Source organism: Neodiprion fabricii, chromosome 3, assembly GCF_021155785.1.
Source record: "Neodiprion fabricii isolate iyNeoFabr1 chromosome 3, iyNeoFabr1.1, whole genome shotgun sequence".
Taxonomy (NCBI): Eukaryota; Metazoa; Arthropoda; class Insecta; order Hymenoptera; family Diprionidae; genus Neodiprion; species Neodiprion fabricii.
In genome coordinates, this window is record NC_060241.1 from 2854439 (window position 1) to 2878339 (window position 23901).

The 23901-nt window shown below is 39.1% G+C and overlaps 3 protein-coding genes across 3 annotated transcripts; 1 reads left to right on the forward strand and 2 right to left on the reverse strand.

Annotated features, from left to right (window-relative positions):
* The first annotated feature begins 304 nt into the window (after nucleotides 1–304).
* LOC124179230 (fatty acid synthase) lies at nucleotides 305–18374 on the forward strand. Its single transcript, XM_046563436.1, has 10 exons — nucleotides 305–621; nucleotides 8631–8834; nucleotides 8994–9347; nucleotides 9438–12592; nucleotides 12680–13133; nucleotides 13242–13605; nucleotides 13719–15205; nucleotides 15309–16246; nucleotides 16354–16590; nucleotides 16696–18374. Exons 2-10 carry the CDS (start codon nucleotides 8726–8728, stop codon nucleotides 16795–16797), a joined length of 7200 nt encoding a protein of 2399 aa, XP_046419392.1. The 5' UTR covers nucleotides 305–621; nucleotides 8631–8725; the 3' UTR covers nucleotides 16798–18374.
* LOC124179231 (2-oxoglutarate and iron-dependent oxygenase domain-containing protein 3-like) lies at nucleotides 17359–20841 on the reverse strand. The gene is made up of 5 exons (XM_046563437.1): nucleotides 20568–20841; nucleotides 19769–20206; nucleotides 19436–19589; nucleotides 19146–19272; nucleotides 17359–19038 (listed from the first exon to the last, which is right to left on the reverse strand). Exons 1-5 carry the CDS (start codon nucleotides 20687–20689, stop codon nucleotides 18884–18886), a joined length of 996 nt encoding a protein of 331 aa, XP_046419393.1. The 5' UTR covers nucleotides 20690–20841; the 3' UTR covers nucleotides 17359–18883.
* A 619-nt stretch (nucleotides 20842–21460) lies between these two features.
* On the reverse strand, nucleotides 21461–23269 carry LOC124177424 (luciferin sulfotransferase-like). Its single transcript, XM_046559761.1, has 6 exons — nucleotides 23089–23269; nucleotides 22760–22856; nucleotides 22461–22617; nucleotides 22234–22354; nucleotides 21999–22093; nucleotides 21461–21909 (listed from the first exon to the last, which is right to left on the reverse strand). The coding sequence occupies exons 1-6, from the start codon at nucleotides 23228–23230 to the stop codon at nucleotides 21604–21606; spliced, it is 918 nt and encodes a 305-aa protein (XP_046415717.1). The 5' UTR covers nucleotides 23231–23269; the 3' UTR covers nucleotides 21461–21603.
* Nucleotides 23270–23901: the final 632 nt, after the last annotated feature.

Sequence of the window (23901 nt, forward strand, 5' to 3'; positions counted from 1 at the left end):
GCAGCACGTGACCGACGTATGAAAGAGACGAGAGACAGACCCGCTGGTATCGCAAGTGTGTCGCAAAATCCGGAAGAAACACCGCGCCTGGATTAAATTCGGAGTCGGATGGCAATGCGCGCGGCGATTCACGCCGTTTTTCCAGTGAGTCGCTGCGCCGCCCGGCCGCCTCGCTGATCCTCGAAACGGCGCATGCGCGTTTTGCTCCGGCTCTCCGATTGGTCGGCATCACATGGGCTGATGTCAGACCACAGACAGGGGCCGCAATTCGATAATAAAGGCATCCTCGCCGAAAAGATCTTAGCTAGTCCATACCGAGGCGTCGGGCCGCTCGTACGGGACATTATTATTATTACAAAACATACGTCCAAATTATTGTTTATATATAATTCTTAAACAATATTATAATACAAAATTATTATTAATATAAATGCTGTAATTATCATACCTCGTCGTTAATTAAATATCGGTTTGTTAGTGGGACTTAGATTAATTTACGTATGTACGCAGAACCATACGTACCGTATTAAATGAATAAATAAATAAATAAATAAATAAACGTCCACAACCGAAAATCTCGCTACGTATAATACGACACACAGGATTATATCGACGTGTTCGGTGAGTTTGTGACAATCGTTATTACTACTATCGTTCAAGTTATAAAATGTCACTGTTTTTTCATCTAGGTTTCGCTAATTTACACAGATTCTTACGTCTCGATAATTATTACGATCGACGTTCTTGAAACTCTAAAATTGTTCGTTAATTTTGTTGTTGTTGTTATTATTATTATTATTTCTTTCACCATTCCACTTACGTATCGTAGAGGCTTAGAATGAAAATAGGATAGATGAATTAGGCCGAAAAAAATGATAGGAGATGATAGAAAAAAAGAAAAAATGAAAACCCTGAAACATTACACCGCGTTCGCCTCGTGTCGAGAGAGAGAGAGAGAGAGGCTAGGCGCCTAGGACACGTCATTATGATATCAGGGTTGTATTTCAACGCGCAGTTTTGTGTAACAGTTTCTTTTAATTAATCGTCACGCGTGTACGATCTGTGTGAAATAGGAAAACCATAGATGATGGAAAAAAGATAGGATGGGTAAGGGATAAGGATAAGAATAGGAAAAAAAAAAAAACTAATCATAGAGAAAAAAACAATTCATATATCCGTTCGTGTAACGCGCGGCGATAAAAATTTCCTCTATCGAACCGGCGGTGGATTACACACACGTTTGTGCATACGTGTATATATATATACAAGTGTTTACACATATGTATACTATATAGGTTGAACTTGCTTCGGGGAATGTCGATTACGCAGATTTGAGAATTCTTTTCTCTCTCTCTCTCTCTCTCTCTGTATGCGATAATAAGTCGTAGCTACCGAAGCGTGACGTCCGTTTCCTAAGGAGAGTTTACAAAAGCCTTCGGCCGAACGTTGTTTAAACATTTTAATCGTTTGCTTGTACGCGCCTACATATACATGTGCTTTTTAACGATCGGTGATTAGAATTAAAAAATAAAACTTCCATTTCCGTGACTATGCGTGCATTTAATTTGACGTTGATAACTCGTTAGGACGTTCCAGTTATTCTCTTGATTTTGATCCAAATAATTGTAATTCTTATTCTTATCATCTTTCGTATCCGCTCCGGAAGAATTTTACGGCTACGATTTCAACGTTACAATTTTTATACCGCGCGAAGGTACCGGTGGGGAAGAACACGAGGCGAAGTTAGTCGCGAAAGGTGGTCCGTTAGAATCGACCTGCAACGGGGAAACGGAAACACTGTTAGTAGCGAAATCACGGACTTATGGACGGAGTTTTTCCCTGCGGTGATGCGGCGAAAGACGGAAGGAAAATCAGATCCGTCAGCCGTCTTGATTAGCTGAATAGATATTATATACGTATAACACGGATGTGCACGCACGTGGAGTTTGTTTGTTATTATTGCATAGGTTAGGTCTGAAGGTAGCCGATCACGGACTGAGAATTCAGAATAATGCAACATGCCTTATCGTGTAGCGCTTAATTGCAAAAACGCAAAAACAACGCGAGGTCGAAGTATATATAGAGAATAAGGCTATGTGATACCAAGCAATGTATTCGTATCTATGTTCATTCAAGTTTTCCGAAAAATATTGAGAGGCGTAGGATACGGCTTGATACGATAGGGTTGACGAACACAGGTGTACCAAAGTATGCTTATTTATATTGATGTCATTTCTGTCTGTCGAACATCTGCCTTCAAAGTTAGGCTGAAAGACGATGCTATTCCAAATGTGATTTCAATTCATAGTTATTGAATACAAATATATTTCATCGTGTGAATATAAGTCATTTATTTATGTAGGTTCCATAGGCTGGTTCCATTTCAAACCACCAAGCTAGGTCGGGACGAAAAATTCAAACGACTTTTAAAGAAGAAGATAAAAATACGCACATTTTGAAAAAAAAAATCACTCAAATCCGTTAATTCGTTGATAAGTTATAGCACTTCAAAAAAAAAACAGTAAATTTACGGTTTCTGTAACAACGAGTTTTTGACAAAAAATGGTAATAGCCGTGCAGAGATGAAATTTTTTTAAAGCAAAATGACCAAATATGCGTCCCCTTAAATTACCCAAAGAATCATGTAAATTATTTACAAGTCGTTTGAATTTTTCGACCTGACCTTGCTTGTTGGTTTGAAATGGAACCAGCCTATATGTAAACAATAATTTACGAATTATTCAACGCGATGTTTTCTGTTCATTCTGTCATTGTATTATCTTTTTTTTTTGTTTTTTTTTTTAGTATACATTTATACTCTGTATTATTCTGGTTCTACGTACAGGTAAGCACCTGTACTTTGCTTTGCTTTGCAACTCTGTAGAATGTACGCCGGAATTAAAATTGGATTAAAAAAGAAAATGTGCTTACCCGCACAGTTTCTTATAAAAAAAGAATTGAAGCTGTGTTCGTACATACCTACCTATACAGTTCGAGGAAATAGTTTACGGCAACTATCTGTCCGAAAGACTAATACCGCCTAAAGTTAATCGTGTAAACGTGGCGCTCGAAAACTTGGCTCGTCAATACGGCCGACGTTCTATCTCGTGTACTCTCCCCAAGGCGCATATATTCCTCGCCATCAAATACTTACGCTCCGTCCATAAGTCCGCGAGCGAAATGAATGGAACACCGGTGAAGAAGTCCGATGGAGAAGACAACCGTTATTAAACAATGCTTTCCGTCTCTTCCGCAGGACAATGCCGTTCCTTGTTCGCGGTGTCCAGTGGTCCTGGAAAAATGCTTGAATTTTTTTTACCAGACACCACGCTATTTTAAGTCCCCATATCGATGAAAACCTTTTCAATGTTAGTGGTGCAATAAAGTCTAGCAGCTAATCATTTTCCCGCCGCGCTTATTCAACTCGATCACTTATGCATTCAAATGCAAAGCGGGTTTCTACGCCAAGTGAATTTTACTGTATACACTTTCAAGGTTACATCTATAATTCATTTTAGAGTCTGAATTAATGACGAAAATTTTCACATCATTCTAATCAAGCTGTGATCATCACACGTTGTATCGCAGATACATTTCTAGGCCGAATTTCAATGTTAACTGCGATTTGACGTCAAGTCTCGATGCGTTTCACGCATTTAACATTCGCTCTGCCGCGGGCGGCGATAAAAGGTGCCTGCCTTATCGACCGAGTTTCTAATTATCGAAGAATGTTAATCATTCGTTTTCTCTTGTTACTCCCGAATTCCTTGAAAGTTAATACGAACGCTGACCAAACATAGACACGTCAATGATACGAACGGCATGCAGCGATGAACGGATTACGCGTTTCGTACTTCGGCAACTTTTCACTCTTGAAAACGGCAAGATATATTTTCATTATCGTATCTAGACTTAAAATATGAAAATGTGGTCAGAAACGTGGAAATTATATAATAGTTCGATTTAGACCGAAAGATCGTACGTATTGGTAGATACGACCTTCTGCTACTGATTCAACTATAAAAACTTATCTCGACTAATTCCATGAGGTTATATCTGCAAAAAAAATGTTTCTTCTTTATTTTTCCGGTTCAAATATAAATTTGTCAACTAAAAGAAATTGAAAAAAAATCATCTACTACGGTAATTGCAAAAGTGCGTAACTGCCAAAAATTCCTATCGTTTCGATAATTTACTATTTGGATAATAGACAATCAGAAAATCGACATTCTCACTGTATAAATATGTTGGTTTCAATCGTTTACGCGTTTCTGCGGTTTTTACAGCAATTCAAAAGAAAAAAAGTTTGAATTTTCGCATATTTCAACTTATTTATACGTTTCAGTGGTTTTTAGAGCTTTTGCCGAAAGAAAGAAAAAACGTGGCGCTCGCGACTATTTGTTTGGATTTTTTTTTTCACGTACTTATTAACGGAAACAGGTCGCATCTGCCTAACGTACGACATTTGGTTTTTATATATTGTCAAACGTTTGATTTCGTTTGAATTATACGTTTTAATCATTTTCGGAAATAATGGTGATTGAAAAAAATAGAAACAGAAAAAAAAAATTATACGCCCTTTTTTCACTCAAATCGTATTTTTGTCGGTTACGACTTTATGCCATTAGACACGCGATGTGTGTAATAATTTTTTGACGCCTTGAAAATTCGTATCGAATGTTTTCTCGCATATTGCAGATTACGTACATACATGTCGAACTTGCGGATACAAATAACTGATGACCGACTCGCTAATAGATAAACTTGAAGAGTAAATTTACTCCCGCTTCTTCTTGTCACTAAACTGTCCGAATCCTTCCAAGGTGTGATGATATTTCCTGCGATCGAAGTACACATGCTGAATTTATAATCAAACATGCAGACATTGCATGTTATTATTGGTTCATTAAATAGATAAATAAATAAAAAATTTATAAATAATTTCTCTTTTTATAGTGTTTCTATTTTTCACAGGCAAGAATTTAAATCACGTACTTTACGCTATCAAATCAAATGAAATCGGAATCAGAAATTTTTTTGCGATATTTTTCGCGTCTAATTCATCCTCAATCAGAGTTTTGACGAGCATGGGTTTTATTCTTCTTTTTTTCCTTTAAATATGACTCTTTTCGAAGTATCAGAATAATTCACGATCGTGGTCATCGCGAGATGATGGCTTTCGTTTATGTTCGCTTCTTAAATATTCATAACATTTACTTCTTGTATGATTTTTGCTGATTTACGCGGGGATATATTTGAGCATGTGTTTCGAAGCTATAACGTATAACGTACTCGCCAGTAATGTACGAATAATTTGCACTCCTAAGAAGACAAGTTACGTCGGGTTTCTTTTTTACCTTTCTTTTTTGCTCTTGCGCGTCTCTTATTTCTTCGTTTGTTTTGACGTAGATGTTAATTTTCTTACACGTTCTAATTATACGCTAAGGCAATGATATTCTTTTACCGAAAAAATTAACCGCGCTTTAAGTACATACTTGTATAATTCCTTGTTAACGATAATGAAATGAATAGTAATAATAATAACAACAACCAGCAACAATAATAATAGTGAAATCGACACGCTTATAAATGAAATGAAATGAAATCAAATGTATATTTTTCCCGCAAGATATTGCGAATCTTTTGTGTCTTATTATTTCTTCCAAAAGCCCGTATAGATGTTCAATATATTTAGGTGTGATTATGGAATACCTTGATAATCAGAAGTAAGAATGATAAAAAATCGATTGGAATAAAATACAATTCTCGTCGACTTCAAGTATTGCATCGAAATAAAGAAAAGAATGATATATCGGTTGATTATAATGAAAAGGACGTATGAATCATTATTTAGTTCTCTTTAAATTTGACTAAAGTCAAAAGTTCGTTCAAGCATTTAACTTTGTCGTTAAAACTTGACTTTTTTTTACGCATACGCCTTTATGATTCTAAGCCCGTGATATGTAGGTCATTTGTTGTATAAATTGAAAGCAAAGAAAAAACAGATTTCAGTGTCATAAAAATTAAAAATCCGACGACTACGGCATTGACCGAAGAAAAATGTCCTCGAACGTTTTAACGTAAACATTTACTATCGCGTTGTCATTTTATGTGTCAAATGTTTAACTCTTTAACTGAAAATACCTGTTCACTTGTAATCGGAAGAATAAGTGAAAAGAGAAAATGTCACGTTGTTTGTATTATACATAGCTGCGTTAGAAATGTGAGCCTCGGGGCGAAATAAATGACCATTTGAAACGATCGACAGCTGTTTATGTCCATTATTACAACGTCTACCGTTTTACCGAAACCGAAATATATTTCTCTCTGTACAACAGTGTGAAAACAGATGTACGCATAATAATACAGACGATCGACTCTGCTTCTATAATCGACGAAACATAATTTGTAATCTCACGATGACGATGCAGGATGCTGTGTTTATCAATCCTTGGGAGACAGCGAAGCATCTACGTCGAATATAAAATGCGATTTAGTCGATGGTCGGTACCAGTAATGCTTACCGGAGTAATTATTAATGGGCATGTATTTGTGGATTCAAGTGCGTGTACATGTATTTTTTTTTTTTCTTTTTACCCTTTAAATTGCTAATTACACAAGCCGAGTGCCGATGATATATGGTTTTACGGTTCGGTGCTCCTCACGAAACGTTTATAGCAATGGCAAAAAGATAGAAGATGACAGGAGCGCGATAGATGAAGAGACTGGCGAGAAAAAAGAATCACTAAATTATTGATCAGATAATGATGATAGTAACAATAATAATAGTTATAATAAAAATCAAAGTGACAAACGACGACTTTGGAAATGAGTCTCTCATGCGGGATTATGAAGAAATATCTACTCATAGATGTGCGCTTGGATAAAAGTGTTTGGGGATTTGTGCAAAAATTTATCCTTTATGATAATTGAACGTTGGAATTTATAATCATGATTATTACACGTAATATCCGTCAGTCAGTACTTGATAATATTTGGCGAACAAGGTTTAATTCGAAATTAATCGCGGAGCTGCTGTTACTGTAGAACCATTAGAAATGATTGATCGTATACGTATTATAGTCAGTCGTCTTAGATTTTACGTACTTGAACCGTTGAATGTTTTTCCGTTGCAGTATTGCTTCATACGGAAACGTTGCAAATGTTTTGTTTTCGTATTTAAGTTGAATTTTTTTTTCCGATAAAACAATGTAATATTACTCAATGACGAAGACGTTTGTCACCAATTGAACTCTTGTAAATGGATCAATTCCGTAACGTCAGTGATCTCGAAAGCTTTTAGTAGTTATCCATGATCTGTGCGGTAATTTAATTACGTATATCAAATATTTGTTTAATAAAAATTCGAACGCACTAATTTACTTCTCATTCAATCACCCGAATTTTGCAATATTACGACTGTGTGCGGTTTTCATTACCCTTGCTCCATTTTCGTAACTTGGGTTGTTTGTCTGAGGTCAGACTTAATGAAACGTTCGCAAAGGGCTATTAAAGGAAAGGAATGATTTGCTGTCAGGTTTTCGTTACTTAGCAATGACTTTTAGATAAGTTCAAGTGTATGGAGTTGTCGTATAACTGTGGGTCAATAATTTCCCTTGCTGATTGTCAAGGTAGAGAGATTCATTAGTCAGTGGCTTCAAGGTAATTGCGTTATAATCGCTGTGCATTAGACGAAATCAAAACACTCACACTGTACTCAATCGAGACAGTGAGAAATACATTTCAATTATCATCATTCCTTCTGTAGTTTCGGATTGAACATCGTTCGAAACGACGCAAGGACAAATTTTTTTTTTTTCTTTTCTTTTATATTCAACGCGAAACTTTTTTATATATACGAGTCTGCTTGTAGTGAAAGATGGTGAATTTTATTTGATTTATTGCTTTTAAAATTCTTACAATTCCAGGCACAACCGAATTCACTCCATAATTTCATTTCATCGAATTTACTTGTTACGTTCGTATTTACGCAACATTTTGTACGAGCATGCTTATCGTTCATCTTATATTCAATTGACGACAGTATGTTAATTTAATTTGAAACATTATGCCACCTTTTTCTTTCTTGTCAGGATATTTAAAAATTATGCAACGATCAAAGTTTCGTACGACTTGGTACATTACTGTGTATCTCATTGCGTCGATTAAAACACACGAGTATTATGATGATGTGGCAAAAATTGTAGCTTCAATTTTAATATTACATATACATCAATTTTGTTTTACATTTGTTTCTGGTAATCTTGAGGTCACATCGTTGTTCGTACCCGAGGTTCTCTTAGCGCAGCGGAATCATGTCAGAAGCTTGCCTCGGGCAACCGGTCATTGGAAAATTGCTTCATGCTTTCAATTGAGATAACTTAATGAACTATTGACCGTCTAGGAGCAAATGTCAACGCTTACAGTGTCAACTCGAGTAATTGAATTTTACAGCTTACATTAGACGCTCAAACATGAACTAATTGTTGCTTGTTATGTTTGGTTGTACAATATTTTTTTTTATTCTCTTACCTTAAATCAATAAAATTTTCATTCTAAAAACGTGTGTTTCACCTCTGTCACTGGTATTACAATGATTATTTATTACCTTTTTATTCTCTCTGTTTCAGCCTTCCTGTCCACAAGGCTTGCTTGTCTGATAAATTCCGCACAACATTGATCAAGTTTTAAATTTCGATTTTCACGTATAAACACTTGGTTAAAAATGCCTGCCAGATTTGAAAGCGTTAATAGTCCAGTCGTGCGGGAATCGATAGTGACTAACGGGAGTGGATACAGCCTTGATGAGGATATAGTTATCACTGGTTTTTCAGGTACGTAATAATTTTAACCGGGACGAATTACTGCTGTGAAAACGTTAGACATGTCTAGATCGATTATTGATTCTACAGGGCATTCGATCCGTGTGTTTCTAATATAAACATTTACCCGTTGAATTGAATTGATGAGTACTGTGAATATTTTATTCGCAGGTCGCTTACCTGAGTCATCGAACATCGAAGAATTCAAACAGCAATTATTCGATGGAATCGATTTAGTCACTGACGATGAACGTAGATGGCCTTCCGGCCTTCACGGGCTTCCAACACGAACTGGCAAGCTTAAGGATTTGAAATCTTTCGACGCCACATTTTTCGGCGTACACGCCAAACAAGCGGAAGTCATGGATCCTCAACTAAGGATGCTGCTTGAATTGACTCACGAAGCGATCGTTGACGCTGGTATAAACCCGACAGAAGTTAAGGGAACCAAGACTGGTGTTTTCATCGGTGTTTCAGACTCCGAATCGGATGAATTTTGGACTGCTGATCCCGATCTAGTTAACGGTATGTATATTTTCACAGCGAAACGTCGACGACATGAAGCTAGAGTTTCGTAAAATTGAGTCTTGAACTCGTAAACGGTTGTCGTTACAGGATACGGATTGACGGGATGCTGCCGTGCTATGTTCCCAAACAGAATCTCCTACACATTTGACTTTAGCGGTCCGAGTTTTGCAGTCGACACAGCGTGTTCCTCTTCTCTTTACGCTTTCAATCAGGCTGTGGTAGCTATGCGTACTGGACAATGCGATGCAGCCATTGTTGGCGGTGTAAACTTAGTTTTAAAACCGACAAGCTCTCTCCAGTTTCACAGACTGAACATGTTATCGCCCGAGGGTATGTGCAAAGCTTTCGACGCATCGGGCAACGGCTATGTAAGATCAGAGGCGGCGGTTGTTCTCTATCTTCAAAAATCTACGAGCGCCAAACGAGTTTACGCCACCGTTGTAAACTCAAAGACCAATACGGACGGCAACAAATATCAAGGTATCACTTTTCCAAGCGGGGCTATGCAGAACGCGCTTATGCGAGAAGTGTACAACGAGGCTGGCATAAACCCTGCGGATGTGGCTTACGTCGAGGCGCACGGAACCGGAACGAAAGTCGGTGATCCCCAAGAAGTTAACTCCATCGCCGATCTATTCTGCAAGGATCGAAAGTCCCCGCTGTTGATTGGATCTGTTAAATCCAACATGGGTCATTCCGAGCCAGCTAGTGGTCTGTGCTCGATCGCCAAGGTTCTGATTGGCATGGAGGCAGGCGTTCTGCCTGGCAATTTGCATTACAAGAGCCCCAATTTGGACATACCTGCGTTGAGCGACGGAAGATTGAAAGTCGTCGATAGAGCCACTCCTTGGAACGGAGGTCTCGTTGCCATCAATTCGTTTGGATTTGGGGGAGCCAATGCTCACATCGTTCTGCGCAGTAATCCGAAGCCGAAACTTTCGCCAGTGCTGGATGTCAAGCTACCAAAAATTGTTGCCGTCTCTGGAAGGACGAAAGAGGCTGTAGACTCGTTCTTGGACAAGGTTAAGGAGAACGAACAGGATGACGAATTCATTGCACTGGTGCAAGATTTACATGCCACCAATATTCCGGGACATGTATATCGCGGATTCCAAGTTCTTGGAAACGAAAATATCCGCGAAGTTGACGAGTTCGTTAACGACAAACGACCGATTTGGTATGTCTTCTCAGGAATGGGCTCCCAGTGGCCTGGAATGGGCCGGGAATTATTCAGGATCGAAACTTTTGCTAGGACAATGCAACGTTGCGCCGACGCGCTCAAGCCTGAAGGTGTAGATCTGATGGATTTGATTCAAAATGGTACTGAGGAAACGTTTGAAAACGTTATGAACGCCTTTGTGGCCATTGCTGCGATCCAAGTTGCCCTTGTAGACGTTTTGACTTCTATCGGTATTCATCCAGACGGAATTGTCGGTCATTCCGTTGGAGAGCTGGGCTGTGCCTATGCCGATGGTACTTTTACAGCTGAACAAACGGTGCTGGCAGCTTATTGGCGAGGAAAGTCCATTCTGGAGGCTGCATTGCCTGAAGGCGCTATGGCGGCGGTTGGGTTGAGCTGGGAAGAGGCTAAAAACCGTTGCCCCAAGGAGATCTCACCCGCTTGTCACAACAGCGCGGATTCAGTGACGATTTCCGGACCGGTAGAAGCAGTTAAGAAATTTGTAGCCGAACTAAAAAAGGAAGAAATCTTTGCAAAGGTAGTAAACAGCTCAGGCTGCGCCTTCCACAGCAAATACATATCGGCTGCTGGTACCAAGCTGCGAACTTCGCTGGAAAAAATCATTCCTAGTCCTAAGCAGAGGAGTCCAAGGTGGATCTCTAGTTCCATTCCTGAAGTGGCTTGGGGAACACCTGTTGCTCAATTCAGCTCCCCTGCCTATCACGTCAACAATCTATTATCTCCGGTTCTATTCCAAGAAGCTCTTGCCCATGCCCCCGACAATGCGATCACCATTGAAATCGCACCCCACTGCTTACTGCAAGCCATTCTGCGCAGATCCTTGAAACCGACGGTGACCAACATCGGTCTTCACAAACGAGATCACTCAAATAATATTGCATTCCTTTTCAACAACATTGGTAAAGCGTTCAATGCCGGCGCGCAGCCTAAACTTGCCAAGTTTTATCCGCCTGTCAATTATCCGGTCGGGCGTGGTACACCGATGATCAATTCACTGATTCGGTGGGATCACACGACTGAGTGGAGCGTAGCCGATTTCTCAGGGAAAGGGGCACGTACCGGAGAAAGTGTGATAGAAGTTGATTTGGCCAAGGAGGGTGACGCCTATTTGGCGGGACACACAATTGACGGTAGAATCTTGTTCCCTGCTACCGGCTACCTGACCCTGGTGTGGAAAACTTTTGCTAAGATAAGGGGTGAAGATTTCGAAAAGTTACCTGTCATTTTGGAAGATGTCCAGTTTCACAGAGCGACGATAATGCCAAAAGAAGGATCCGTCAAGTTCTTGGTCAATATTTTCGACGGTACCGGTGAATTCGAGATTTGCGAGGCCGGCTCAGTCGCGGTTTCCGGGAAAATAACCGCCGCCGAGAACGTGGAAAAACAGCAACTCAATTTGCCAACCCCAGTGGCTAAAATCGATTCCGAACTGTTGGAACTGAACACCAGTGACGTGTACAAAGATCTGAGACTGCGTGGATACGATTATAACGGTATTTTCCAAGGAATAAAATCGTCCGACAATAACGGAGTATCCGGTAAACTTCTGTGGGACGATAATTGGGTATCTTACATTGATACTATGCTGCAATTCAGTATTCTGGGTAAAGATACGCGCGATTTGTACCTGCCGACTCGACTACAGCGAGCCATCATCAATCCGTCCCACCACAAAGAATTGGCATCAAAACTTTCAGAGAAAGAAGGATTGCCAGTCTACTCGTATTCCAACCTCGACGTTATCAAGTCTGGAGGAATTGAACTCCGTGGTATGAAGGCCTCTCTCGCACCAAGAAAACAACAGACTCAGGCAGCACCCAAGCATGAACGCTACACCTTTGTACCCTACGAAAATACCCAGTCTGTTGTTGAGGATCCAGACAAAGCTAAACAGTACGCTATGACGGTTCTTTTACAAGTTGTGCGTGAAAATCTCGGTGGACTTAAAATCAAGGCTGTCGAAGTCGCCGGCGAACGTGCTGCCGAGGCACTTCTGGTTCCACTGGTCTTGGACATCTTGCAATCTGAGCCAATGCTGACTGTGAGTACATCTGAAAATTTGATTAGTGTTTTTACTCTCTTTTGAGCTTTGAATTACTCCGGTATATGAATTACTCTGAAATTTCAGGTCGACTTGCAAGTCGCTTCGACCTCTCCGGACAGTTATAACTCAGTCCTGGAGCAATGGGCGACGAAATGCGTAGCTCGTGACGTTTCGACTAGCCCAGCGGGTCAAGATTTGCACCTCGTTTTAGCGGCAGACTTACTTACCAACAAGAATTCAACCGTTCTAAATAACTCTGCCGCTGCACTCAAGCCCGGCGGTTTTGTCGTTTTGGAAGAGACCGGTAAACTTGATACTGCTATACTGAAGAACAGCGGTCTTGTATTTGTTGCAAAGCAACTGACGGTTGGAAAGAGCTATGTTCTTCTGAAGAAACTGGACGAACAAAAGAAGCCACTTGTCATTAAAATTACGCAACAAAACTTCTCCTGGGTTGATAGTGTCAAGGCAGCCCTTGTCAAATCTGAAAGTGAAGGTCAAAAAATTCTGCTCGTTGGTCAAGGCGAACCAACGCTTGGTATGTAGTTTGGAGAATATTAAATTTGAGCATGGTTTCTGCCATGAAGTTTGGTTTCTTTTGCGAACGATCATTACCGTGGATACTCATCATTAATTCGTCTATTAGGTCTAGTTGGTCTGATGACTTGCATCCGCCAAGAGGCTGGAGGAAACAACACCCGGTACGTGTTTCTACAGGATAAGAAGGCACCTGAATTCTCACTGAAGACTGCTATTTACGCCGATCAATTATCCAAGGACCTTGTTTCCAATGTCCTGAAGGGAGGGCAGTGGGGAAGCTACCGCCACCTGCGACTTGATCAACAAAACGACAGTTCGTCGCTCCAGGTTGAGCATGCCTACATCAACACGCTTGTTAGAGGTGATTTGAGCAGCTTGAAATGGATCGAAGGACCGCTGAGCTACTATCAGCCAGAAAAATACCCCAAGAATGAATTCTGCAATGTCTACTACGCTCCTCTGAACTTCAGGTATACTTTTTTGTCATCCATACTTCAACCATTTATCGCGGAAACCTAATTTCCGTGTTAGAGAATTTTACAAAAATATATGAAATCATAAAGTAGCAAATCTTGATTTTCAGAGACATAATGCTGGCGACCGGAAAACTGACGGCAGATTCTCTCCCCGGTGATCTGGCTGGGCAAGACTGCATTCTTGGTCTTGAATTCGCGGGTCGTGATTCAAAGGGAAAACGGGTCATGGGAATGATCGCTGCTCGTGGACTGGCGACGACTGTATTAGCTGATCCAGGATTCATGTGGGAAGTACCTGACAAATGGACCCTGGAAGAGGCTGCGACCATCCCGGTTGTGTACGCGACCAGCTATTACGCCCTGATTGTTCGAGGCCGCATGCGTCCTGGTGAAAGCGTGCTGATTCACGCCGGTACCGGAGGCGTGGGACAAGCCAGCATTTCAATTGCTTTGCACGCCGGTTGTAAGGTATTCACAACTGTGGGCTCGCAAGAGAAACGCGATTTTCTGAAAAAGACGTTCCCACAATTGACGGATAAGAATATCGGCAACTCGCGAGATACTAGCTTCGAACAGTTGGTACTCGCCGAGACGAATGGACGCGGTGTTGATTTGGTGCTGAATTCGCTTGCCGAAGAAAAGCTGCAGGCAAGCGTTAGGTGTTTGGCTAAACATGGAAGGTTCCTTGAGATTGGGAAATACGATTTATCCAAAAACACCGCTCTCGGTATGGCGTTCTTCCTCAAGAATACCAGTTTTCATGGTATTCTTTTGGACGCGTTGTTCGACACCGATTCTTTCGAGAAAAAGGAGGTCGTTCGACTCGTTAATGAGGGAATCAAAAACGGCGCCGTTAGACCGCTACCATCGACCGTATTTTCCGAACAGCAAATCGAACAGGGATTCAGGTACATGGCCTCAGGAAAACATATCGGTAAAGTTCTTCTCAAAATACGTGACGAGGAGAGCAAGAAGGTCGTACAACCGAGTCTGAAGACAGTTGCCGCCATTCCACGAACCTATATGAATCCAGACAAGTCTTATCTTCTTGTGGGTGGTTTAGGAGGATTTGGTTTGGAATTGGCCAACTGGATGATAACCCGTGGAGCAAAGAACATCGTGCTTACTTCTCGCTCTGGGATCAGAACCGGCTATCAAGCTCTCTGCATTCGCCGTTGGCGGGAAATCGGTGTGAATATTACCGTTTCAACTACGGACGCAACTTCGCCGGACGGAGCTGAAAAACTCGTGAAAGAAGCGCAAAAGCTCGCACCCGTCGGTGGGATATTCAATTTGGCAGCCGTACTGCGCGATGCTATGATCGAGAACTTGACTGACGCTGATTTCAAAACTGTTGCCGCACCCAAAATCGACGCTACCAAGCACCTCGATCTTGCCTCCAGAAAGTTCTGCCCAGCTCTTGACTACTTCGTAGTATTTTCTTCGGTTTCCTGCGGACGGGGTAATGCCGGACAGACTAATTACGGTTTGGCAAACTCTGCCATGGAGAGAATCGTCGAAGAAAGACAAGCCAGCGGATTGCCAGGACTTGCCATCCAGTGGGGAGCTATTGGAGACGTGGGCTTGATCTTAGGTAATTATAAATTTATCCAGATTTATTTTTCTGCTGACTTTGTCACTCATTCATACTGATTTTCAATTTTCTCATGATTTACATCTTATTCTTCAATCTTCAGAAACTATGGGTGGTAATGACACCGAAGTTGGAGGCACACTGCCTCAACGCATGTCCAGCTGTTTGTCAACTATGGACGTGTTCCTTCAACAGCCACACCCAGTTTTGGCCTCCATGGTGCTAGCTGACAAGGGTAAAGCTGGAGACGCTTCGAACCAAGTTGGACTGTTGGAGGCGGTCGGTAATATTCTTGGAATAAAGGACGTGAAAACTGTGAATCCTAACAATACGCTGGCGGATTTGGGAATGGATTCTCTGATGGGTACAGAAATCAAGCAGACATTGGAGAGAAGTTACGATCTTGTATTATCAGCGCAGGAAATCCGAGGTTTGACCTTCGGAAAGTTAATTGAATTTTCTAGCGGGTCGAGCGATAGCGCCGAAGCCGCTAGTCCGGTACCTGATCGGGTAACGGCGGCAGAAGACGCTCCAGACAAGCTGTTGTATCAATTCTCTGGAAACGAGATCATGCCCAAAGAGTCTCTCGTTCAACTCGCGTCGAAGTCGAAGACAGGCACACCGATATTTGTCTTGCACGCTATCGAAGGCGCTGTTACGTCGCTGAAATTTTTGGCAAGCGAACTCAATCGTCCAGTTTGGGGTCTACAGTGCACCTCTGATGCACCGCTCAAATCTATGGCCGATTTGGCCGATTTCTACATCAAGCAAATGAAGACCGTGCAAGCCAAAGGCCCGTATACCATTGTTGGCTACTCGTTTGGTGCCTGCGTCGCGTTTGAAATGGCATTGCAGTTGGAATCGGCAGGTGAACAGGCGATATTGACACTTTTGGATGGTTCACCGGCCTACATCACGTCTCACAGTCAATCGATTGCCAAACAAGTTAACTCGAATCAGCCTACAAACATTGAGAACGGTCTGGAACCAGCTCTGGCTTTCTTTGCCATGCAGTTTAAACCCGACGTCAATTTCGTCAAGGTAAATTTTTACAAGACTCAATTCTGTTTGGATTTCGCGATGTCGGACACGCGTGATTTCAATTTCGTGATTTTGTACGCGGTAATAATTGTAATTGTCATTTACAGGCTTCAGCTGAACTTGAAAATCATCCGACACTGGAAAAGAAATTGGACAAATTTGTAGAGATAGTTGGAAGTACACAGTTCACCGGCGAAGATCTCAAATCTGCTGCCATCTCATTCTTCAGGAAACTTAAAGCTGCGAACTTTTACCAACCTGCTAGCAAATACAACGGACCCATCACATTGGTCAAAGCCAAAGACAATTTTGTCACACTAGAACAAGACTACGGTCTGTCGGAGGTAAGCATCCTGAAATACATCAAGTTAACACCGTGTGTTTATTCAGTCGGGCGGCTCTTTTAATATAGGAAAACTAATACTGATGTTATTTTTATTTCATTGCAGATCTGTAGTCAGAACGTCAGAATTACGGAATTAGCTGGCAATCACAGAAGTATTTTGACCGGCGAGAGCGTTAAAAAAATAGCTGAAATTTTACGACCATAGGTTAATAAGTTATTGATCCGCCCATTTGATTTGATTCTCAAGCACTAAAAGTAGGGTGATTTCATTTATAGGTATCTCTAACACCTATTCATTAGACGTATACTAACAAGCTAAAGTGTTCCCTCGTCCTTCCCTTCTTGAAATCATTCACCCAGTATTATATTAAGGAATTCGTAAACGGAGAAACTTCAAAAATCTATCTAGATCGATCTTTCAATTTGTACGGTCTAAATTTTTTCTCTCTCAGATCTCGTCATCAATTTTATTATTTGAAGAAGAGTGATTGATACAAAAAAAGAAAATTCCTTTTGTATAAATATCTTTTCCATGTTCGAGTTTCTACGCGTTATCATTCATTTCGATTATTATTCTCATTACGTTGTTATACATATAGGGCATAGGTTAACGTGTAACATACATGTATATTATTTTTTTTTTTTTTATATATATATAGATTATTAACGCAGTCGACATTTACGTTATTCGATGTGAATTTTGCATGAGACAGTAGTAAGATTCAGCGGGCTGTAAAGAAACGAAGTGGCATTTTTCTAATTAAGATCTATGAGAATGGTCCAACAGATGGATCCGATTCAAACGACGTGAGCGTGAATTTGATATTCAAACAAGACCATCGGTTCCTAATCTTTCCTAAGGAACACTGATTAAAATGGTTAAGAAGCTTGAAATGAGTTCCTATACGATTTTTTAATAACTCTCAGTGGACAGAGATGTTATTGTCAAGTTGTATGAGAAGGATGTATTTATTTTAATAGCATAAATAAATATATGTATATGATAATTCAATCATTCCTGTTGGGCATTTGTATTAAGATTTAGAGTTTTTCGCGAGATACTAATTCATGTAATGACCGTATAATTGTTAATGTTTTCAATTAAGAATATCGTGATTTACTAAATCGGGAGTATATTGTTTTTATATTCGTCGACCGGTGATGCGTGATATTCGCGTGACAAATAAAAAAAAAAAAAACTGTTTTAAACGAAGACATATTCTTGACGTATGAGTACACTCTTAAGTGTAAAATTTATTTCGGTCGCATAATGAAAATAAATTACTCATTTATTAATCATACTCGCAATGCCCAAGCGAAAACTATATGACAAAACGTACAACTTTTATTATAAAGTATCCTTTAACTCTGTGGTATAATATTGCAATACATATGAAACAAAACGTTATTATTTGTATTTTTCAACGTTTCACTCTCTCTTTTTTACTCTCTCTATTTCTTGTTGGTTAATTGTGTATATTAATTTCGCCAATGATAGATTGTCGCATAAATATAATACTAGCTGTACTAATAGAATATGCTTAACATCACAAGTTAAAGAAAAAAAAGACGAAGAAATTCTCATAAGTGTATAAGAAAATTCGTTGCATAAATCTTCGTTCACAATAATCAGAATGAGTCTTGCATACGCGCCGAAATGGCCTTAAAAATAGATTTTATTGCGAACGGTCGAATACTATGCAAAAGAATGTGCACAATGTACCCTTGTAGTTGTATATATTATATATTGAAAAATTTAATAAATTATTAAATATATCGTAATGGCCAATGATTCAATTCTGTTTAGCAGATTCGTGTGAAATAAGGTCGAAAAAACGTACCATTTTGTTTCGAATACCAGTGTTTTCTTCTTATTATGCGCAATATTTAGGGTGATAATTGAAGTGAACATTACTGAATACAATATGTAGGACAAGTATTTTATTACACAATTAGAATACTACGGTTACATCGGAATGTATTAGATATGTCTTATTACCAATTCCTGGATGGTCTTTGGCGCGGCTATAGTTCAGAGTTAAGTACCAAATAAAAATAAATATTTATATAATTATAAGAACCAAATTGACTTATGATATATTGCAAAGTTGAAGGAATTACGTATCGCTTTTCGATCGATAGTGATGATTAATATTGAGGAATTAATTATCCACTCATCCAAAACACTTGTTAAATATCACTAATTGAATTGTTCTCAGTTTAATACAACGTAGTGATCGATTAATACAAAAAATATTTATAAACCTTGTTAATTGATCGCCCATTCGGGGCTATGTTTTCTTTTTAGCAGACTGGAATGCAGGATCCGAAATTGAATACTCTGGGTTGCAAGTAAAAGATACAGTCAAGGCGTACCGTGTTCCTGACGTTACCTTCTCGACCTGGTGTAAATTTTCACTTCCTGATGTGAACAGTGATACGCGACCTGTAAATTTAGTTTGCACGCGTGATAAAACATATTCAAAATAGCCTTGATTCGCTTAATAATTCTATCCTACTTATTTGAATGAAGTATGATTTTAAAAGTGCTACCTTTTCGAGGTTCAACAGTCATGTTTACATTGTTCTTGTCAATGAAAACGAATCTACCACCCTCAAAATCTTTTCCAAAATCATTCAAATATACCAACGATGTGTAGTAAAATGACTTGTAGGTTTCCTGTAAACAGTTTGAAAATGTTTTTCAACAACGTTAGTTTCAGAAGTGCAAAATTAGATAATTTTCATTTAATTTCATCAGTTCCAGAATATACTAACACATTTCCAGATCTATTGCAGTTAAGTTTATTATTTGGTACATCAAGTTTGTAAAATCAAATTACCTTGTCTACATGCGGATGCCAATACTCGTCGTGAATGGTTTTAGCAGGCTCGTTAGTCATTCGAGAAAAGAATGTTGGATGTGTCAAGTAAATATTGTTTGCATCGATTCCAAAATTGTGGGCTACCGTATGCTGTATTTTCGTCCTCACAGCTCTGTAAGAATTGAACATAAAAGGTTAACAATAAGTAAAATGTAGAATAGTTCCTTGCCGGTTGTGTGTAACTCTTTTTATCAATTTTATTGCTATTAAAATTTGAAGCTATGTAAACATTCTCAAGCTGCGAATTTCAAGTGAGAATAAACAACCGCGTAAGATCGAAGAACAGCGTACTTGTAAATGGCAAGATCAACGCTGTTGAAAATCTCACGCGCCGCATTCAATGTGTAAATGTTAATCATTCCGGAACCCTTGCTGAGCGCTCCGGAGTGCAAATCGAGTATACTAGCTCCTCCGGCCGAGCCTCCAAAGCTGAAACCGCTCTTTGCAATCCTCAGCAAAACATCTACTTCCGTAGTTGATACCAGTTTGTCTGTGACTACGCGACTGCACTTCTGAGGTGTGCAGTTTGGAAATGTATCCAAATCGGTTTTGTAATCGTCGGAACATTCCACAACTTGGTTCCTACTCAAAAGGACATCCTTCTGTTGGGCCAATGATATCTCTTTGCCATTTTTACTGTTGTACCACACAACGAATAACACGCCAAGTATCAGAATACAGCGTGACCAAACTCGCTGGTACGGAAACGTCACTATCGGCCCGTACTTCCTGTCGAATGAATATTACGTGTTATTAGACGTCGAGGTGAAATCCGAGGTTAAAATGCAATGATTTGGATCCGTGAATCCTACAACCTTATGAGTTGTTTCTTATTATTGATTGGATGCTTCGTAGGTTCTGTAACTTACTATGTTGACTTAGAAAAAAAAAAAAACAAAAAAAAAAAAACAAACGTAAGACGATGAAAAATATTAATGGGAATATTCTGAATAATAACAACCTGGTCGTGTTCATTGATCTACGAACTAGAAACGAGAAATGGAAGAAAAAAAAATATAAAAATGGATAAAGAAAAACAAATGGTAAAAATTAAACAAACAGTGTATCATAATGAATGGAATCAACTCACGGTTTGACATTTGAATCGATTTGCTGATCAACTTTTTTAGTAGTTTCAACGACTTTAGATTCATTTTCTGCTTTAGCCTTCTTTGCATCTTTCCTTTTCACCTTTCTTACTTCTTGTGTCATTTTAATGGGTTATTTGAATGATTTTACAAGTCTTTAGTATTCGCCGATAAATTCATGATTTAAGCGTGCCTGCCGCTTGACGCCTTTACGTGTTGTACATTTAAGGAAACCTTCTTTTTTTCCGTTTCTTTTTCTTAGGCTGATTCTGTCTGCCAAGTCGCTATTGCGCTAGAATATTCAGTGGCTCCATCTCTGAGCGCTTGTATCTGACTCTGTACCGTATTTACAGGTATTTTCTCTCTGCATAATGAGAGCAGATATTATTGGTGACTCGTTCCGTTGGTTCCAGTCATTTGTGTCGATTTTCTTCCTTGACGCTGGTCAAAATTTCTACTACTACGAATTTTTACTTACAGAAATTGGAACATTTCGTATTATTTTGTACAAGATTTTTAATATGCATAGTTTTTCGCAAAGGATTGTTAATATATAATTGATAAATATTGTATATTATCTAAAATGGAAATTTTGTTAATCATGGTTCTTTTTCTAAATATTATTGCAATGTTTCCGCATAATTAGTTAGGCGGAAATTTTTAATCAGTGATAATAATATTGTAATAGAATTAACAGAATTGTATACATACTATGAATTTTCAAATAGTAAAAATAATATGTAAATTATGTTCTCTTCACGATGTACAAAGTATAATCTTGAGTTTGAATAGTTCACCAATCTAGGTTACTCAAATTTTTTTGTTTCACTTAAACTAATTCTAAGGATTTTACCATTCTAAATCTTAAATCCGTATTCTTATACTATTTAAATGCTGTGTCATTTGTTATTTTGTAATAGCCATTGTCCAATTTATACGGAATCCATTCCCAGATAATTGATTTTCCAATAGTCAACCGATTTTATGATCCAACAGATTTTCTTCGTCTGAATATGAAACGCAAAATTCCGCGATTATTTATTCTTCGGGTCCAGGCAGTTTGAATTCAAACTTGAGTCCGGTTCCTTTCGTGTTAATTTCTATCCACTCGTCGAACTTCTGCGCTAATTCGTCGTTCATGTAATTTCGCCAATCCCCGACTCTTCCTTTCCTAATGAATTTTGCATCGACGTTATCCCTGTGTCCAATCATGTGTTCCAAGTTGATTGCTGGGTTCGCTGCCATTTTTGAGAATTTTAAATGCTCGCATAGTCCCGATACTTGACTTGCAGTTACAGTTTTGTTTAAAAATTTCGCCGTCTTCCTTATCGCCCCAGCTTGGTCCTGTAATACATTTAAATAATTCGATTTTTTTACGCTCATATCACACGGTATTGACACGAAAAATAATGATTTCTACGATGTTGTTTCACCTTTTTCATTTCTTCGTACGTTAAAAAGAGAATATTATTATCATCTCTGCGTTCCCAAAATTTTAGCACGTGATTCCAAAACGAACCCATTGGCGCTAAAAATTTAAACAATAATAATCAAAGCGTGAAGCGATCTAATTTTAGGTTTTATAATGTTAAACTTTGGAAATTTGAATGATTTGTAGCTAGACAAAATTTAATTATTGTATGAAAATTTTGAAACGTGAATTTATACTCGTGTCTTGCAGAAAGAGTTCGGCAAATTCTTCAAACGATCCTCGTATATCGTGCATAAGTTTGCAGTAATGATAGAAGGATACACACGTATCCTTTGGATTTCTAGTGACGTAAATTATCTGAAAAAATATATCATTTTGGCTGTGAGAAGATGTGATGGTTACCATTCGCATATCGAAGAATCGTACGAAATGAATGTAATTATATTTATATTTATACGTATACCTTCGGTTTTTTAGTCTTTATTTGTAACGGCAATAAATCCCAGGGTAAATGTGATTTGACGTATCTTGGACTGGGCGTTTTCTCAACGTTCTCAACGCTATTGCCCATCTGTGAGAACCAATCGACGTACTCGCCGGTGACGAGCAGCGCCGAACTTCTTTAGAATTGCAGAAAACGGAATAAAATCAAAGATACGTATCTACGATTACCGGTTATCATTGTATTTCAACCGATGGAATCGGACTAACGATGAATTTAATTATTCTCAGATAATTCTGAAATTGGAATGGAAGACTTACTCAAGAAGTGGATTGCGCAAAACTAACAATGTCTGCGCCTGTTCGTAGTCGAAGTCGTTTCCGATGCACCAAGCCATTTCCTGCACCCAATGACTGCCTGAATGGTGAAAACAAAGAAAGGATATTAATAATAACACAGGCCTGCGATGATTTTCCGAGTCTATGAAAAAAATATTTAAAAAATTCTGTCATGTAAATTGTTTGAATTTTTTTTTTTTGTTTTCGTAGTACGACTGGAGTTAACTTCCAATTCAGTTAAATAATAATTGATCTGACTGGTTTTCAGATTTCGTTTTTGTTGAACGGCTTGAAGGAGTCAAATTACTTACCTGTACGAGGATACGAGACGAGCCACACATCGTCTTCCCGAATCTCCATGTCCCGTATTTTTGGACCGTAAAGAGCGTACTGCGGCGGCAATAAACAGGATCCCGGTTCAACTCGAACAAAACTGTTCTTCACACCGAACATTACATCCAGCTTTTTACCGATCTCGCCATCGACGGTGGAATACGTCAAAACCATTTTCTCTGTGAGTGACAAACGAGTTTTAATATTATTGAAAAAGCTGATAATGCACATTTGAAAACGATAGTCACGAGACATTGATGGGAGAATTTTTTTATCATTCGAATACTTACTTTCTTAGGATTCGATATTTTTAATGAAATCACGAGTGACTTTTTATCAGGTTACGCGGTTGAGACGCTGGATGCTGAGATGCACTCGACTGTAACTGCAGTCGTTCTGAGTGCAACGAGCCTCTCCCAACTTTCTGTACCTCGTTTCAATCCACAGCAGGTAGCCAGATTTTCTCTTTCCTGCTCCGACTTACGCACGTTTTCCTTTACATGATTTACCCCGACCCTGATTAGGTATAATTATTAATAAAAGATTTTTGTTCATTATTGTAACAATTTTTGTGCTTTTGTAAAAGGGAAACTGTACAATAATTATGTTTAAGTGCTAGAATTGTAACTACTATGGTTTCTTCTGATTGTTGTACCGATGGTCATTGAAGATCTATTAAAGAATTGATTGAATGCTTTGAAATGTATTTTCCTCACATATAAAGGAGACGAGTGATTCTGAATATTGCAAAGTGCATTATATGCATATGGTGAATGCTCTGCAGGAGTGAC

Bases quoted from the DNA above. Each gene is read 5' to 3' on its own strand.
- LOC124179230 (XM_046563436.1), top strand. From the start codon at position 8,726: ATGCCTGCCAGATTTGAAAGCGTTAATAGTCCAGTCGTGCGGGAATCG. The intron at 12,593-12,679 runs GTGAGTACATCT...CTGAAATTTCAG, and splicing joins AATCTGAGCCAATGCTGACT to GTCGACTTGCAAGTCGCTTC. The intron at 15,206-15,308 runs GTAATTATAAAT...TTCAATCTTCAG, and splicing joins AGACGTGGGCTTGATCTTAG to AAACTATGGGTGGTAATGAC.
- LOC124179231 (XM_046563437.1), bottom strand. From the start codon at position 20,689: ATGACACAAGAAGTAAGAAAGGTGAAAAGGAAAGATGCAAAGAAGGCT. The intron at 19,590-19,768 runs GTACGCTGTTCT...CAATTCTTACAG, and splicing joins GTTGATCTTGCCATTTACAA to AGCTGTGAGGACGAAAATAC. The intron at 19,039-19,145 runs GTAGCACTTTTA...CTAAATTTACAG, and splicing joins GACTGTTGAACCTCGAAAAG to GTCGCGTATCACTGTTCACA.
- LOC124177424 (XM_046559761.1), bottom strand. From the start codon at position 23,230: ATGTTCGGTGTGAAGAACAGTTTTGTTCGAGTTGAACCGGGATCCTGT. The intron at 22,857-23,088 runs GTAAGTAATTTG...TTCACCATTCAG, and splicing joins CGTCTCGTATCCTCGTACAG to GCAGTCATTGGGTGCAGGAA. The intron at 22,618-22,759 runs GTAAGTCTTCCA...GCAATTCTAAAG, and splicing joins TTGCGCAATCCACTTCTTGA to AAGTTCGGCGCTGCTCGTCA.